Below are 13,859 nucleotides of genomic sequence, written 5' to 3' on the forward strand. Positions count from 1 at the left end.
TCTCGCGACAACAGCCCCTTTTGGCCGTTGTCATGCCTCCTGAAGGGCGGGTCACGCGAAGATTGATACAGGCTTTAGCCAACAGGGTTGTCCTTTACTAGCGTCTCCGCAGCGTGCGTGGGGAGACTTCCTTGAACCCTGACCTCAGCTTTCCGTAAAGTCCCGCGTTTGCCGCGCCCTCCCCCGGAGCGAAGGAGGCGGGTTTTGGCCTCTTGCCTTAGGGAGCGAGTGCGGAGGGAGTGGGAGTGGGACGGCCCCGAGTGGAAGTGTCTGCTTCTCCGGAGAGAGCCTGCTGTACTCCTCGCTGCTCATGAGTTCGTTTTCCGGTGAGCAGCGCCGTCGTTAGCCCGGCCCCATAGCCTCTGCTTCCCCCGGGACAGGCCCACGCCTCGCCGGGGAGGGGGCAGCCCGTCGAGGCGCCTCCCTTGTCAGCGTCTGCGTCGCGCTGCGACCCTGGAAGCGGGAGCCGCGGCGAGCGAGAGGAGGAGCCCCAACGGCGGCGGCGGCGGCGGGCAGCAGCACGAGCAGCGCCGGCGGGCGGGATCGAGGCCGGCAACATGGCGAGCGCCTCGTACCACATTTCCAATTTGCTGGAAAAAATGACATCCAGCGACAAGGACTTCAGGTGAGGCCGAAATCCGACCCTCAGCTCCCCTCGGGGTCCCCCATCCGCGGCCCTGGCCCTCACACAGGCCTTGCCCCACCCCTTTGGCCTTAACTGGTTGCTCGGCTTTGCGGAGGTCTCCAGGCCACCCTCCGCTCCCCGATTCCGGCAGGTCCCTTTCCTCGCCCACCTTCTAACCCCCTTCCCCCATTCTTTCCTCTAGGCCGTTGCCCGTCTCCGGTCCTAGGCCTCTTCTGCGTCCCCCACCGCATGTTCTGTCCTCCCAGGACGTGACTTTCGCGTCCCAGGTAGCGTGAAGGGGCGAGATCACGCACCATTGTGGGCAACGGAGTCGCTCTAGGCTCGGAGACCCGGAGGCCAGGCCTACCCGCCGGCCTGCCCGAGGCGCTAGGCCGCCCTGCTCCCGGGGCCAGAGCTGCTGCTGCTGCCCACTCGGGGTCCCAGCTGCCGCCTCCTTTCCCGCAGATGTGAGCGGGCCTAGGTGCATTCAGCTCGAACGATTTACTTTCTTTTCCAGCCCTTCGGGGATTGGGCTATAAACTTTTTCTTTGGATTATCCCTTTCGTCAAGGTGGGAAGAAGGTGGAGGGGGAGCCAGGAGGGTGGAAACTTGACTCGTAGGCTTTTCCCGCCAGCATTTCTTGTCATTTTCCCTCGTCAGGCAAAAACCCAAGCAGGATCTCGGGGTTTCAGTCTCATTTCCTTATATCCAAAATTACTGCCAGAAAGGTGAATTGCTGAACCTGAAACAAAAAGGTGCAACAAGCAAATGGGTCTTATTGAAAGGGGTTTTCTAATATGGGGATGGTGAATGTGAAGGTTTGTTATAAAGTTCTGTTCCAGGAGACTTGTACGGTTGTTTCCAAACCTTGGCCACATGCATATTGAAGAATTGTTATATTTTCAGGGGTAATCTTGGTTTCTCTCCCTCTTTTTTTTTTTTTTTTTTTTGCACTACGGTAATTGTTACATTCCTTCCTTCCCGCCTTCTATCCTATCACAAAATCAGTCAACTCCCGATCTAATTAGCTTTTTACGGCTTTGATACTTGTTTTGTTCTCTAGTGGTTTTATTTTCTGTGCATTTTAAAGGGAAGAACAAATAGTCTTCAATTTAAATTGTGGCTGACGGGCTTATTTGTTTGTTTTTTTTTTGTATGAACGGTACGTTTTAACACCCGAAAACACGCCCAAACCTTATGTACTGGGGAAACATTTTTTGATTTGTGAAAGGAGAACCAAGAAAAATGTAATAATCTGTTCCTAATTAAATTAATATGCTGGCATATTAAAATGGCCAATGAAATACATTTTGGTTCTGTGACTTCATAGCCAGAAATGATTCTCAAAAAGTTTTGCTATCTAGGGAGATTTTAAGTATTGTATTCAAAAGTTTTAAAATTAGTTTGCTAATAATAAAGGTTCGAGTGTTCGTTTTTGGAAGAGACGTGTTTATTTTGGGCATTAATATTTTTAGATTTGTGAGTTCTAGGGTCAAAATCAAGATTAAAATAAATAAAAGGTTTTGTTTGTTTTTTAAGGGATTAGAATGCTGTTTACTTCCCTTTGGAACTTTGCTTGCTCCCAATGCAAGCCACTAAAATTCAAATAAATATTTGAATGGAACATACATAAAAAACTTTAAGTAGTGTAGAATGTGTGGTGTGATTTTACCCCCTCCCATTTCTGTCAGTTTGGCTCATTCTGTAAAAGTACTGAGTTTCATTATGATTGTGTTCAGTTTTAGTCTAAAGATAGGACTTTCCCTATAATAGTACAGTTTTGTTCCACTAGTCAGACTTGTGTATGGATAATATGTTTAGAATAAAGAAGTCAAGTCATGTGATAATACTGCATATGTGATTATTGACTGAAGCTTCCTTTCTTAAATTTCTTCTAAAGGAAAAGGTAATACATACATGCTTGAGGAGTTTTTTGTTTTTTCTAATTATATGGAAGAGTAATGCTCTGATGTTAAGGTATACTAGTGTTGAACTTGATAAGGATTATCTACCAATTTGGGCTTGAATAAGTTAAAACATTGCTTGGAGGATTACTCCTAAAAATGTGATACTGATAATATTTTTAATAGTTGGTGAATATTATAGAAGATATGCCTAAGAACAGTAAGTGACTTCCAGTAATTTGTCATTAAGATATTTTTAACAACTAAGTTTTTAAGACTCAATACGCTCAGACCATTCAGTAATAGACAAGTCTTGGGAACCAAAGAACTATATATATTAAATTACTGACATTTAAGATATTAATTAAAATAGCGTTTGCAGTCAAGTGTTTTGAAGATTTTTCCGTATTTGAATACGTGTTCTATTTTTAAATGATGCTTTCTAATTTCTCATTAGAAATTTATTTACTTGTTTATTTTGCTCTAAATATCATAGTTATTGTTACATGTTTTAAAATACCTAGTGCTAGAAGGATCTTGAGGACAAGATTAATTAACATTATAGAAAATCTAACGTGCAGACCACTCTACCTTGTGCTAAGGGGAGAAGATAGTACATCCAAAAGGAAGAAAAAAACATTTTTCTCATGGTGGAATCCAAAGGGAATATGACCTACCAGTTACAAATATGGGTTCTAGTCCTGTAGGTTTCTTTGCTGTGAACTATCTGATATCTTGGGCAGGCTACTTAGTTTGGGATTAAATTCACTTTTGAGAGACTTGTACATGGGTGATTACAAAAGATCCCTTATAGGCCCAAATTTTCAGGTCTCTGAATAACTAAATAGTTTTTTTAATGTAAAGAAGGGAAAGAAATGGATGCAGACTTCAAAATTTTGGAATGTCAACGTTTTAAAAAAAATTTTTTTTGGTAAGACTTAAATTATAGGCTCAATTTATTGGGGGGAAAAAACCTAGGGTCCTTTTTTCTTTCATGTTTTAGTGTTCTGTGTTCTTCGAAGGTAGGATACTATGGTTTAGTGGCAGTAAGTAGTGATTCTGTAGATAACAGAATGAAAACTTTAATGTGTATAAACAAAGTGAATGCTGCACCTATAAATATTAATACTGAATATTCAGTGGGTTGAGGTAACTAATAAGGTTCTGCCTTTATTTTCATATGCTTCATCACCAGCTTTTATTTTCATATGTTTCATCACCAGCTGAATTCCAGTATTCCAAGGAATCAAGAGCTAAAAAAAAACTTTTACCATTCTTTTATTTCTCTGTACATAATTGTTAATGCTTACTGTGGACTTTATACACTTGATCCTTACAACTTTAGTAAAGTGGATACTAGCAATCTCTGTTTCAGCTGAGGAAACTTCAATCTGGTGATGCTGAGTGCTTGCCCAAGGCCGGTTAAACAGTAGTAGATCAGGGATTTCCAGATACCCCCAGAGCATGAACTCTAAACTACTATATTCTACTTTTGCAAGATTTTGACTAGGGGACATTAAGAGTAAGACCTTAAATTTCAGTTCCCTCTAAGTTAGGCTTAGGGAGTATTTTGTGCTAGAAGATTAAATAATTCACTGAGAGGGACTACAAAAAGTTGAAGATAGGGCTTGCCTTCAGTATTCTCTGCATGCTTGTTGAGTGGTTAAGGCATTTGTAAAAACATAAATAACCCAGGGCAGTATGTAGTGTTCAGGCTTAAGTGTCAGAGAAGATGAAAGCAAGGAGATTCGTTCATGTTCAAGGAGTGATCTGAGCTAGGTCTTGAAGTTCTGGGTAGGTGTGAAAGCACACAATACAAACACCACTCTCAGGGGTGGGGATAGGAACGGGTAGGGACCTTGTCTTACTGAACTGAATCCTTCACTTTATTTAGTGCCTTGGCCATGTGGGTTCTCAATAGATAACTTGTTTTAGTTGAATTTGATTTTAATTCCAGAGTTAAAAAAGCATGTAAGGATTGGGGAAGTTTAAGAAGTCATTGTAAAATCTACCAATCTATTTTTTTTAAATACCATTTGATACAATCTTAAAATAACTCACTGCATTGTAGAATTTCCTAGCTTGATTATGGTTTATGTCACCAAATATATTTATGTGTTTTGACTATTGGAAGGCATTTGCCCTTGGAAACTGTTTAAAATGCTAATAAAAATCTCGGGCCTGTTACAGAATCAGTTTTCAGAGTTGGAAGGGAGCTTAGAGATCCTATAACATAGCTGAAAGTACTGTGTGGGCATTTACAATAATGTAACAGGAAAGACTACATTATCTGGACTGCTTGTGCTTGAAGAAAAGTAAGTTTAATCAGAAGAAATAGATTTGTAGAGATTAAGAAGGTGATTTCTGAGCATTTTCTAAGTTCTTTGTGCATTGATGGATGGCATTAAGTTACACGATTTCACTTGTGATTTGGTGGGGAGGGATGCAGGTATAGTACTGCTAACATCATCATCAGCAATGATGAGGGCTCACTACTGAAAAAGAGGAGAAGGGGCCTCACTGAGGACACTGTGAAGAAAGATGACTGAACATTAGTTTTATGTACGTGAACAATATTAAGACTGTCCCACGTTAATTCATAACTCCAAGAGAATAACTGAGAAAAAGCGAGACAGCAGTGGGGTGTGAACAAGATACATGAAGGATAAGTGGTTCACTGGGTGATGCAGTTGGCCGATAGCATTCAGAGTTCTGTTGGAAACAAGGGTAAAATTGCGTTTATATATTAGGGGAAGGGTTTTGGAAACCACTCATTGTGCAGTACAAAGTATCTGTTTCTACCATTAGTTTTGCTTCTCTAATTGGATTTACTAAAGATGAATAAGTTCTCCCCTCAGTGAACTTTCAGTTGCCAAGTGTGTGTGTTGCAGTCTGACTGTCTTGCTCATAACTTTGCAGAGCCTGGCACAGTTTCTAATGATGGTACCCCCAAAATACTTGAATAAATGAATGAGATGGCACTGCCTGTAGGTTAATCCACCTGGGACTCCCATAGAAGTCTGAAAGTTAACATCTTAACTTCCTCCTCTCCCACCTTAAATCTTTTTTATTCTTATTTTGTTGTGTTATATTACCATCCACCAATGTCCCAGTTGGAAAGCTTGATGTCACCCTTTCCTCTTTACCTTAGTTCCCTGATGAGTATTTCTCAAATAAGTCTATCTCAGGCCTCTTTTTAATCCAATCTTTTGTTAATTCTTCCATTAGAATTTTCTCCCTAAATATCACAGCTGATCATTGCCTTCTGCACTAATTCCCATAGACTATGAGATAAACTCTAAACTTAGAGGTTGCCCGCCTAGGCTTACTGAAATTACTCTACCTCAAATCCCTAATAATCTCCAGGTAACTAATTTAGTGGGTGTTTTCTTTGCTCTTTTATTTGATATGTAATGATATGTAATGTAAGCACTGTTTACCACTTTTTTCTTCTTGATATTCTCTTATATGTATAGATGTCCCTCACACAGGTTTGGTTTGTTACCATTTAGTGAGGGAGAACACATACTATGGGATATCTCAGTAAGAGGGTGTTAGAACCTATTTGGGTAATTTTGGGAAGGAAGCAGAGGTTTGCTTTAGATTGGATGTTGTCAGAAAGGGGCAATTCTTTTTAAATTTTTTTATTATTACTTTTTATACAGCACATTCTTATTAGTCATCAATTTTATACACATCAGTGTATACATGTCAATTCCAGTCACCCAATTCAGCACACCACCAGCCCCACCCCCCCGGGATTTTCCCCCCTTGGTGTCCATACGTTTGTTCTCTACATCTGTGTCTCAACTTCTGCCCTGCAAACTGGTTCATCTGTACCATTTTTCTAGGTTCCACATACATGCGTTAATATACGATATTTGTTTTTCTCTTTCTGACTTACTTCCCTCTGTATGACAGTCTCTAGGTCCATCCACTTCTCAACAAATGACTCAGTTTCGTTCCTTTTTATGGCTAGGTAATATTCCATTGTATATATTTACCACATCTTTATCCATTCATCTGTCGATGGGCATTTAGGTTGCTTCCATGACCTGGCTATTGTAAACAGTGCTGCAGTGGACATTGAGGTGCATGTCTCTTTTTGAATTACGGTTTTCTCTGGGTATATGCCCAGTAGTGGTATTGCTGGATCATATGGTAATTCTATTTTTACTTTTTTAAAGAACCTCTGTACTGTTCTCCATAGTGGCTGTATCAATTTACATTCCCACCAACAGTGCAAGAGGGTTCTCTTTTCTCCACACCCTCTCCAGCATTTGTTGTTTGTAGATTTTCTGATGATGCCCATTCTAACTGGTGTGAGGTGGTACCTCATTGTAGTTTTGATTTGCATTTCTCTAATAATTAGTGATGTTGAGCAGCTTTTCATGTGCTTCTTGGCCATCTGTATGTCTTCTTTGGAGAAATGTCTATTTAGGTCTTCTCCCCATTTTTGGATTGGGTTGTTTAGTTTTATATTTTGGAGATTAATCCTTTGTCCGTTGTTTCGTTTGCAAATATTTTCTCCCATTCTGAGGGTTGTCTTTTCATCTTGTTTGTAGTTTCCTTTGCTGTGCAAAAACTTTTAAGTTTCATTAGGTCCCATTTGTTTATTTTTGTTTTTATTTCCATTACTCTAGGAGGTGGATCAAAAAGATCTTGCTGTGATTTATGTCAAAGAGTGTTCTTCCTATGTTTTTCTCTAAGAGTTTTGTAGTGTCTGTTCTTACATTTAGGTCTCTAATCCATTTTGAGTTTATTTTTGTGTATGGTGTTAGGGAGTGTTCTAATTTCATTCATTTACAGATAGCTGTCCAGTTTTCCCAGCACCACTTACTGAAGAGACTGTCTTTTCTCCATTGTATATCCTTGCCTCCTTTGTCATAGATTAGTTGGCCATAGGTGCGTGGGTTTATCTCTGGGCTTTCTATCTTGTTCCACTGATCTATGTTTCTGTTTTTGTTCCAGTACCATATTGTCTTGATTACTGTAACTTTGTAATATAGTCTGAAGTCAGGGAGTCTGATTCCTCCAGCTCTGTTTTATTCCCTCAAGACTGCTTTGGCTATTTGGGGTCTTTTGTATCTCCATACAAATTTTAAGATTATTTGTTTTAGTTCTGTGAAAGATGCCAGTGGTAGCTTGATAGGGATTGAATTGACTCTGTAGATTGCTTTGGGTAGTATAGTCATTTTCACCATATTGATTCTTCCAATTCAAGAACATGGTATATCTTTCCATATCTTGGTATCATCTTTAATTTCTTTCATCACTGTCTTATAGTTTTCTGCATACAGGTCTTTTGTCTCCCTAGGTAGGTTTATTCCTAGGTATTTTATTCTTTTTGTTGCAGTGGTAAATGGGAGTGTTTCCTTAATTTCTCTTTCAGATCTTTCATCATTAGTGTATAGGAATGCAAGAGATTTCTGTGCATTAATTTTGTATCCTGCAACTTTACCAAACTCATTGATTAGCTCTAGTAGTTTTCTAGTGGCATCTTTAGGATTCTCTATGTATAGTATCATATTATCTGCAAACAGTGACAGTTTTACTTCTTCTTTTCCAATTTGGATTCCTTTTATTTCTTTTTCTTCTCTGATTGCCATGGCTAGGACTTCCAAGACTATGTTGAGTAATAGTGGTGAGAGTGGATATCCTTGTCTCGTTCCTGATCTTAGAGGAAAAGCTTTTAGTTTTTCACCATTGAGAATGTTTGCTGTGGGTTTGTTATATATGGCCTTTACTATGTTGAGGTAGGTTCCCTCTATGCCCACTTTCTGGAGAGTTTTTATAAATGGGTGTTGAATTTTGTCAAAAGCTTTTTCTGCATCTTTTGAGATGATCACATGGTTTTTATTCTTCAATTTGTTAATATGGTGTATCACATTGATTTGCGTATGTTGAAGAGTCCCAGTCCTTGCATCCCTGGGATAAATCCCATTTGATCATAGTGTATGATCCTTTTAATGTGTTGTTGGATTCTGTTTGCTAGTATTTTGTTGAGGATTTTTTGGGTTTTTTTTGCAATACACGGGCCTCTCACTGTTGTGGCCTCTCCCGTTGCGGAGCACAGGCTCCGGATGCACAGGCTCAGTGGCCATGGCTCACGGGCCCTGCCTCTCCGCTGCATGTGGGATCTTCCCGGACCGGGGCACAAACCTGTGTCCCTTGCATCGACAAGTGGACTCTCAACCACTGCGCCACCAGGGAAGCCCTTGCTGAGGATTTTTGCATCTATATTCATCAGTGATTTTGGTCTGTGATTTTCTTTTTTTGTAGTATCTTTGTCTGGTTTTGGTATCAGGGTGATGGTGGCCTCATAGAATGAGTTTGGGAGTGTTCCTTCCTCTGCAATTTTTTGGAAGAGTTTGAGAAGGATAGGTGTTAGCTCTTCTCTAAATGTTTGATAGAATTCACCTGTGAAGCCATCTGGTCCTGGACTTTTGTTTGTTGGAAGACTTTTAATCACAGTTTCAATTTCATTACTTGTGATTGGTCTGTTCATATTCTCTATTTCTTCCTGGTTCAGTCTTGGAAGGTTATACCTTTCTAAGAATTTGTCCATTTCTTCCCGGTTGTCCATTTTACTGGCATAGAGTTGCTTGTAGTAGTCTCTTAGGATGCTTTGTATTTCTGCGGTGTCTGTTGTAACTTCTCCTTTTTCATTTCTAATTTTATTGATTTGAGTCCTCTCCCTCTTTTTCTTGATGAGTCTGGCTAATGGTTTATCAATTTTGTTTATCTTCTTAAAGAACCAGCTTTTAGTTTTATTGATCTTTGCTATTGTTTTCTTTGTTTGTATTTCATTTATTTCTGCTCTGATCTTTATGATTTCTTTCCTTCTGCTAACTTTTGGTTTTGTTTGTTCTTCTTTCTCTAGTTCCTTTAGGTGTAAGGTTAGATTTTTTATTTGAGATATTTCTTGTTTCTTGAGGTAGGCTGGTATAGCTATAAACTTCCCTCTTAGAACTGCTTTTGCTGCATCCCATTTGGATCGTTGTGTTTTCATCGTCATTTGTCTCTAGGTGTTTTTTGATTTCCTCTTTGATTTCTTCAGTGATCTCTTGGTTATTTAGTAATGTATTGTTTAGCTTCCATGTGTTTGTGTTTTTTACATTTTTTTCCCTGTAATTCATTTCTAATCTCATAGTGTTGTAGTCAGAACAGATGTTTGATATGATTTCAGTTTTCTTAAATGTACTGAGGCTTGATTTGTGACCCAAGATGTGATCTCTCCTGGACAATGTTCCATGCGCACTTGAGAAGAAAGCGTAATCTGCTGTTTTTGGATGGAATGTCCTATAAATATCAATTCCATCTTGTTCAATGTGTCATTAAAAGCTTGTATTTCCTTATTTATTTTCATTTTGGATGATCTGTCCATTGGTGTAAGAGAAGTGTTAAAGTGTCCCAGTATTATTGTGATACTGTCAATTTCCTCTTTTATAGCTGTTAGCAGTTGCCTTATGTATTGAGGTGCTCCTATGTTGGGTGCATATGTAGTTATAATTGTTATATTTTCTTCTTGGATTGATCCATTGATCATTATATAGTGTCCTTCCTTGTCTCTTGTAACATTCTTTAAAGTCTATTTTATCTGATATGAGTATGGCCACTCCAGCTTTCTTTTGATTTCCATTTGCATGGAATATCTTTTTCCATCCCCTCACTTTCATTCTGTATGTGTCCCTAGGTCTGAAGTGGGTCTCTTGTAGACAGCATATATATGGGTCTTGTTTTTGTATCCATTCAGCAAGCCTGTGTCTTTTGGTTGGAGCATTTAATCCATTCACGTTTAAGGCAGTTATCGATATGTATGTTCCTATGACCATTTTCCTAACTGTTTTGGGTTTGTTTTTGTAGGTCCTTTTCTTCTCTTGTGTTTCCCACTTAGAGAAGTTCCTTTAGCATTTGTTGTAGAGCTGGTTTGGTGGTGCTGAATTCTCTTAGCTTTTGCTTGTCTGTAAAGCTTTTGATTTCTCCATCGAATCTGAATGAGATCCTTGCCGGGTAGAGTAATCTTGGTTGTAGTTTCTTCCCTTTCATCACTTTAAGTCTATCATGCCACTCCCTTCTGGCTTGTAGAGTTTCTGCTGAGAAATCAGCTGTTAATCTTATGGGAGTTCCCTTGTATGTTATTTGTTGTTTTTCCCTTGCTGCTTTTAATAATTTTTCTTTGTCTTTAGTTTTTGCCCATTTGATTACTATGTGTCTTGGCGTGTTTCTCCTTGGGTTTATCCTGTATGGGACCTGCTGCGCTTCCTGGACTTGGGTGGTTATTTCCTTATTATAGTTTTCAACTATAATCTCTTCAAATATTTTCTCTGGTCCTTTCTCTCTCTCTTCTCCTTCTGGGACCCCTATAACGCGAATGTTGTTGCATTTAATGTTGTCCCAGAGGTCTCTTAGGTTGTCTTCATTGCTTTTCATTCTTTTTTCTTTATTCTGTTCTGCAGCAGTGAATTCCACCATTCTGTCTTCCAGGTCACTTATCCGTTCTTCTGCCTCAGTTATTCTGCTATTGATTCCTTCTAGTGTAGTTTTCACTTCAGTTATTGTATTGTTCATCTCTGTTTGTTTGTTCTTTAATTCTTCTAGGTCTTTGTTAAACATTTCTTGCATCTTCTCGATCTTTGCCTCCATTCCTTTTCCGAAGTCCTGGATCATCTTCACTATCATTATTCTGAATTCTTTTTTCTGGAAGGTTGCCTCTCTCCACTTCATTTAGTTGTTTTTCTGGGGTTTTTTCTTGTTCCTTCATCTGGTACATAGCCCTCTGCCTTTTCATCTCGTCTATCTTTCTGTGAATGTCAGAAAGGGGCAATTTTGTCATTAGACATCTTAATAAATGTTATAAGGAGGGCATAGTAAAGCAGAGGAAAAGCTATAATTGGTAAAGAAGTAGCCGTCACTCATTTAGTTAGGAGGATGTTTGGTATTTTATGTTGCTAAGTGAACTTACCTGAAATGGATGTTTTGTGTGTTTATGCCCAGGAAAAAAATATGCTTTCCCTGAAAGCATCAGATCTGTTTGGGTTATTCATTTGGATGTTATCATTGAAGTTTAGGTATGAGCCTCAGAACAGTTCCTGGACTGTAGGGGCTGCTGGGTCACCCCCACCCCCTCGCCAGTCCTTACTTTTGGCCAAGGGCAGACAAAGTTGGTCTGCAGGGCACTAAGTCACGTTGTTGATGTCTTCACTTTGGCTGCGATTTTGCTGATTAGGATCAGAGGAGTGGCCATTCAGTATAGTCTGTAGTTGAACCAGGCTTGTTAAATCTCTCTTCCTGTGTTGTAAGATCAGTGGTTGAACCGTCTAATGTGTGACAGTGGTTATTCAATAATACTAAGACTGGACAGGACGTATACCGACTATAACACCCAAGTCCTGTGGTTTCCCTTCTACTTCTTTGTCCTTTTCCTAACTCATCCTTCACCATCCCCATATCTAATCCATTTCAAAGACCTATAAACTTTAATCGTGTAAATCTCAAATAGGGTTTGTTCTCATTATATTATTCGCAGTAGTTACTTATCTAACATGTATTTTTTCTGGAAGACACATCATGGCCTTCTTGTATTTAGGAACACTAGGTAGCACTTCAGCACCATGCTTGGGGGTCATTTTAAACAGCAAAATTACCAACAGAAAGCACAAACATGCAAAAAAACAAAACAAAAAAACATGTGGCACCAGATAGACTGAGAAGAGGGTGCTTGTTTACAGTATGAGAGCTGAAATAGGCAGAGTGTCACCTGGTGCAGTGTCAGCTGGGAGTGTGTGCAGAATGTGTGCTTTGGGTGATTCAAATATTTCCTGGTTCTTCACATGTCTGCAAATGTCATGAAAGCGCTGGAGAATTGATTTGGGGGTTACAACAAATTTCACTCTGCTAATAATGAGACTTGACTGTGTGTCCATTTTTTCCATCTCCATTTACTGTCATAACCCTACTTCTGGCTGCATCATTTCTCACTTAGACTGCTGCCATAGCTCTCCTAACCGTTCTCTATCCAGTCTGCTAAATGAAGTTTGGTTCTCTCAAACTGTTTTCCACAGTGTAGATGGAGTAATACTTCTGAAATGTAAATCTGATCATTCCATTTACTCCCCATCTCTACCTCAGATGAGTAGCTTTCCATCACTTTTATTTTATTATTATTTTTTAATTTTAAAAAATTGTCTGGCCACGCTGCACAGCATGTGGGATCTTAGTTCCCGGACCAGGGATCGAACCTGCTCCACCTGCATTGGAAGCGTGGAGTGTTAACCACTGGACTGCCAGGGAAGTCCCTCCCATCACTTTTATTTATTTATTTTAAAACATCTTTATTGGAGTATAACTGCTTTACGTTCTTATGTTAGTTTCTGCTGTATAACAAAGTGAATCAGCCATACATATACATATATCCCCTTATCCCCTCCCTCTTGCGTCTCCCTATCCCACCCCTCTAGGTGGTCACAAAGCACCGAGCTGATCTCCCTGTGTATGTGGCTGCTTCCCACTAGCTATCTATTTTACGTTTGGTAGTGTATATATGTCCATGCCACTCTCTCACTTCGTCCCAGCTTATCCTTCCCCCTCCCCATGTCCTCAAGTCCATTCTCTGCGACTGCGTCTTTATTCCTGCCCTGCCCCTAGGTTCTTCAGAACCATCCTCCCATCACTTTTAGAATAAAGACCAGAATCCTAGTAAGATCTTCAAATCTCTTTAATCTTTTGGCCCCTGCCTACTTGGCCATAACCTCTCCACTCCCCACACACAGTTCCTTTTCATGCTTAGGATCTCAGTCTTCCCTGATACACAACTTTCATTCCAGTCTAGGTCATGTTACTTTGTTATCCCATTATCTTTTCTTTGTGCCACATTCCTTTCCTTCATAGCATTTATCTCAGTTCATAACTACATGTGTAAGTACTCATATATGTAGTTTTAAAAAAATCAATATGCCTCTATTCAACTGTTATGTAAGTTCCAAGATAGCAGGAAGCAACTGTGTTTGCTTTTGCCAGCCCTAGTATCCATAGTACCTAGCATAGTACCTGACAAATAAAAGGTTCTCAGTACATAGTGAATGAGTATATATAACCTTTTCCATCTTGACCTCAGCCTACATTTCCATCTTCCTGTTAGGTTTCTATTTCCCTCTGCCTCAGACACACTGAATTGCTTCACTCTGAGGTATTATGCCCCTCACCACCACCACCACCACCACCATGCACACAAATACATTTAAAATCCCGAGCCAGCTTTCCCCATGCAAGCCCTGGTAATCCTTTGAGATCCAAACTAACTATCGGTTCTTTGGTGTGATCATTGCCAA

General features: G+C 39.8%; 1 protein-coding gene across 1 annotated transcript in view; it reads left to right on the top strand.

Annotated features, from left to right (window-relative positions):
• The first annotated feature begins 238 nt into the window (after window positions 1-238).
• CAND1 (cullin associated and neddylation dissociated 1) overlaps window positions 239-13,859 on the top strand; it is a 43,228-nt gene continuing 29,607 nt past the window's right edge. The window contains exon 1 of the mRNA XM_082635782.1: window positions 239-625. Within this exon, the coding sequence (XP_082491908.1) occupies window positions 558-625 (68 nt within the window). The 5' untranslated portion in view covers window positions 239-557. The remainder of the gene's footprint in view (window positions 626-13,859) is intronic.

This window comes from Mesoplodon mirus (genome assembly GCF_964341445.2).
Source record: "Mesoplodon mirus genome assembly, chromosome: 11".
In the NCBI taxonomy this organism is placed as follows: domain Eukaryota; kingdom Metazoa; phylum Chordata; class Mammalia; order Artiodactyla; family Ziphiidae; genus Mesoplodon; species Mesoplodon mirus.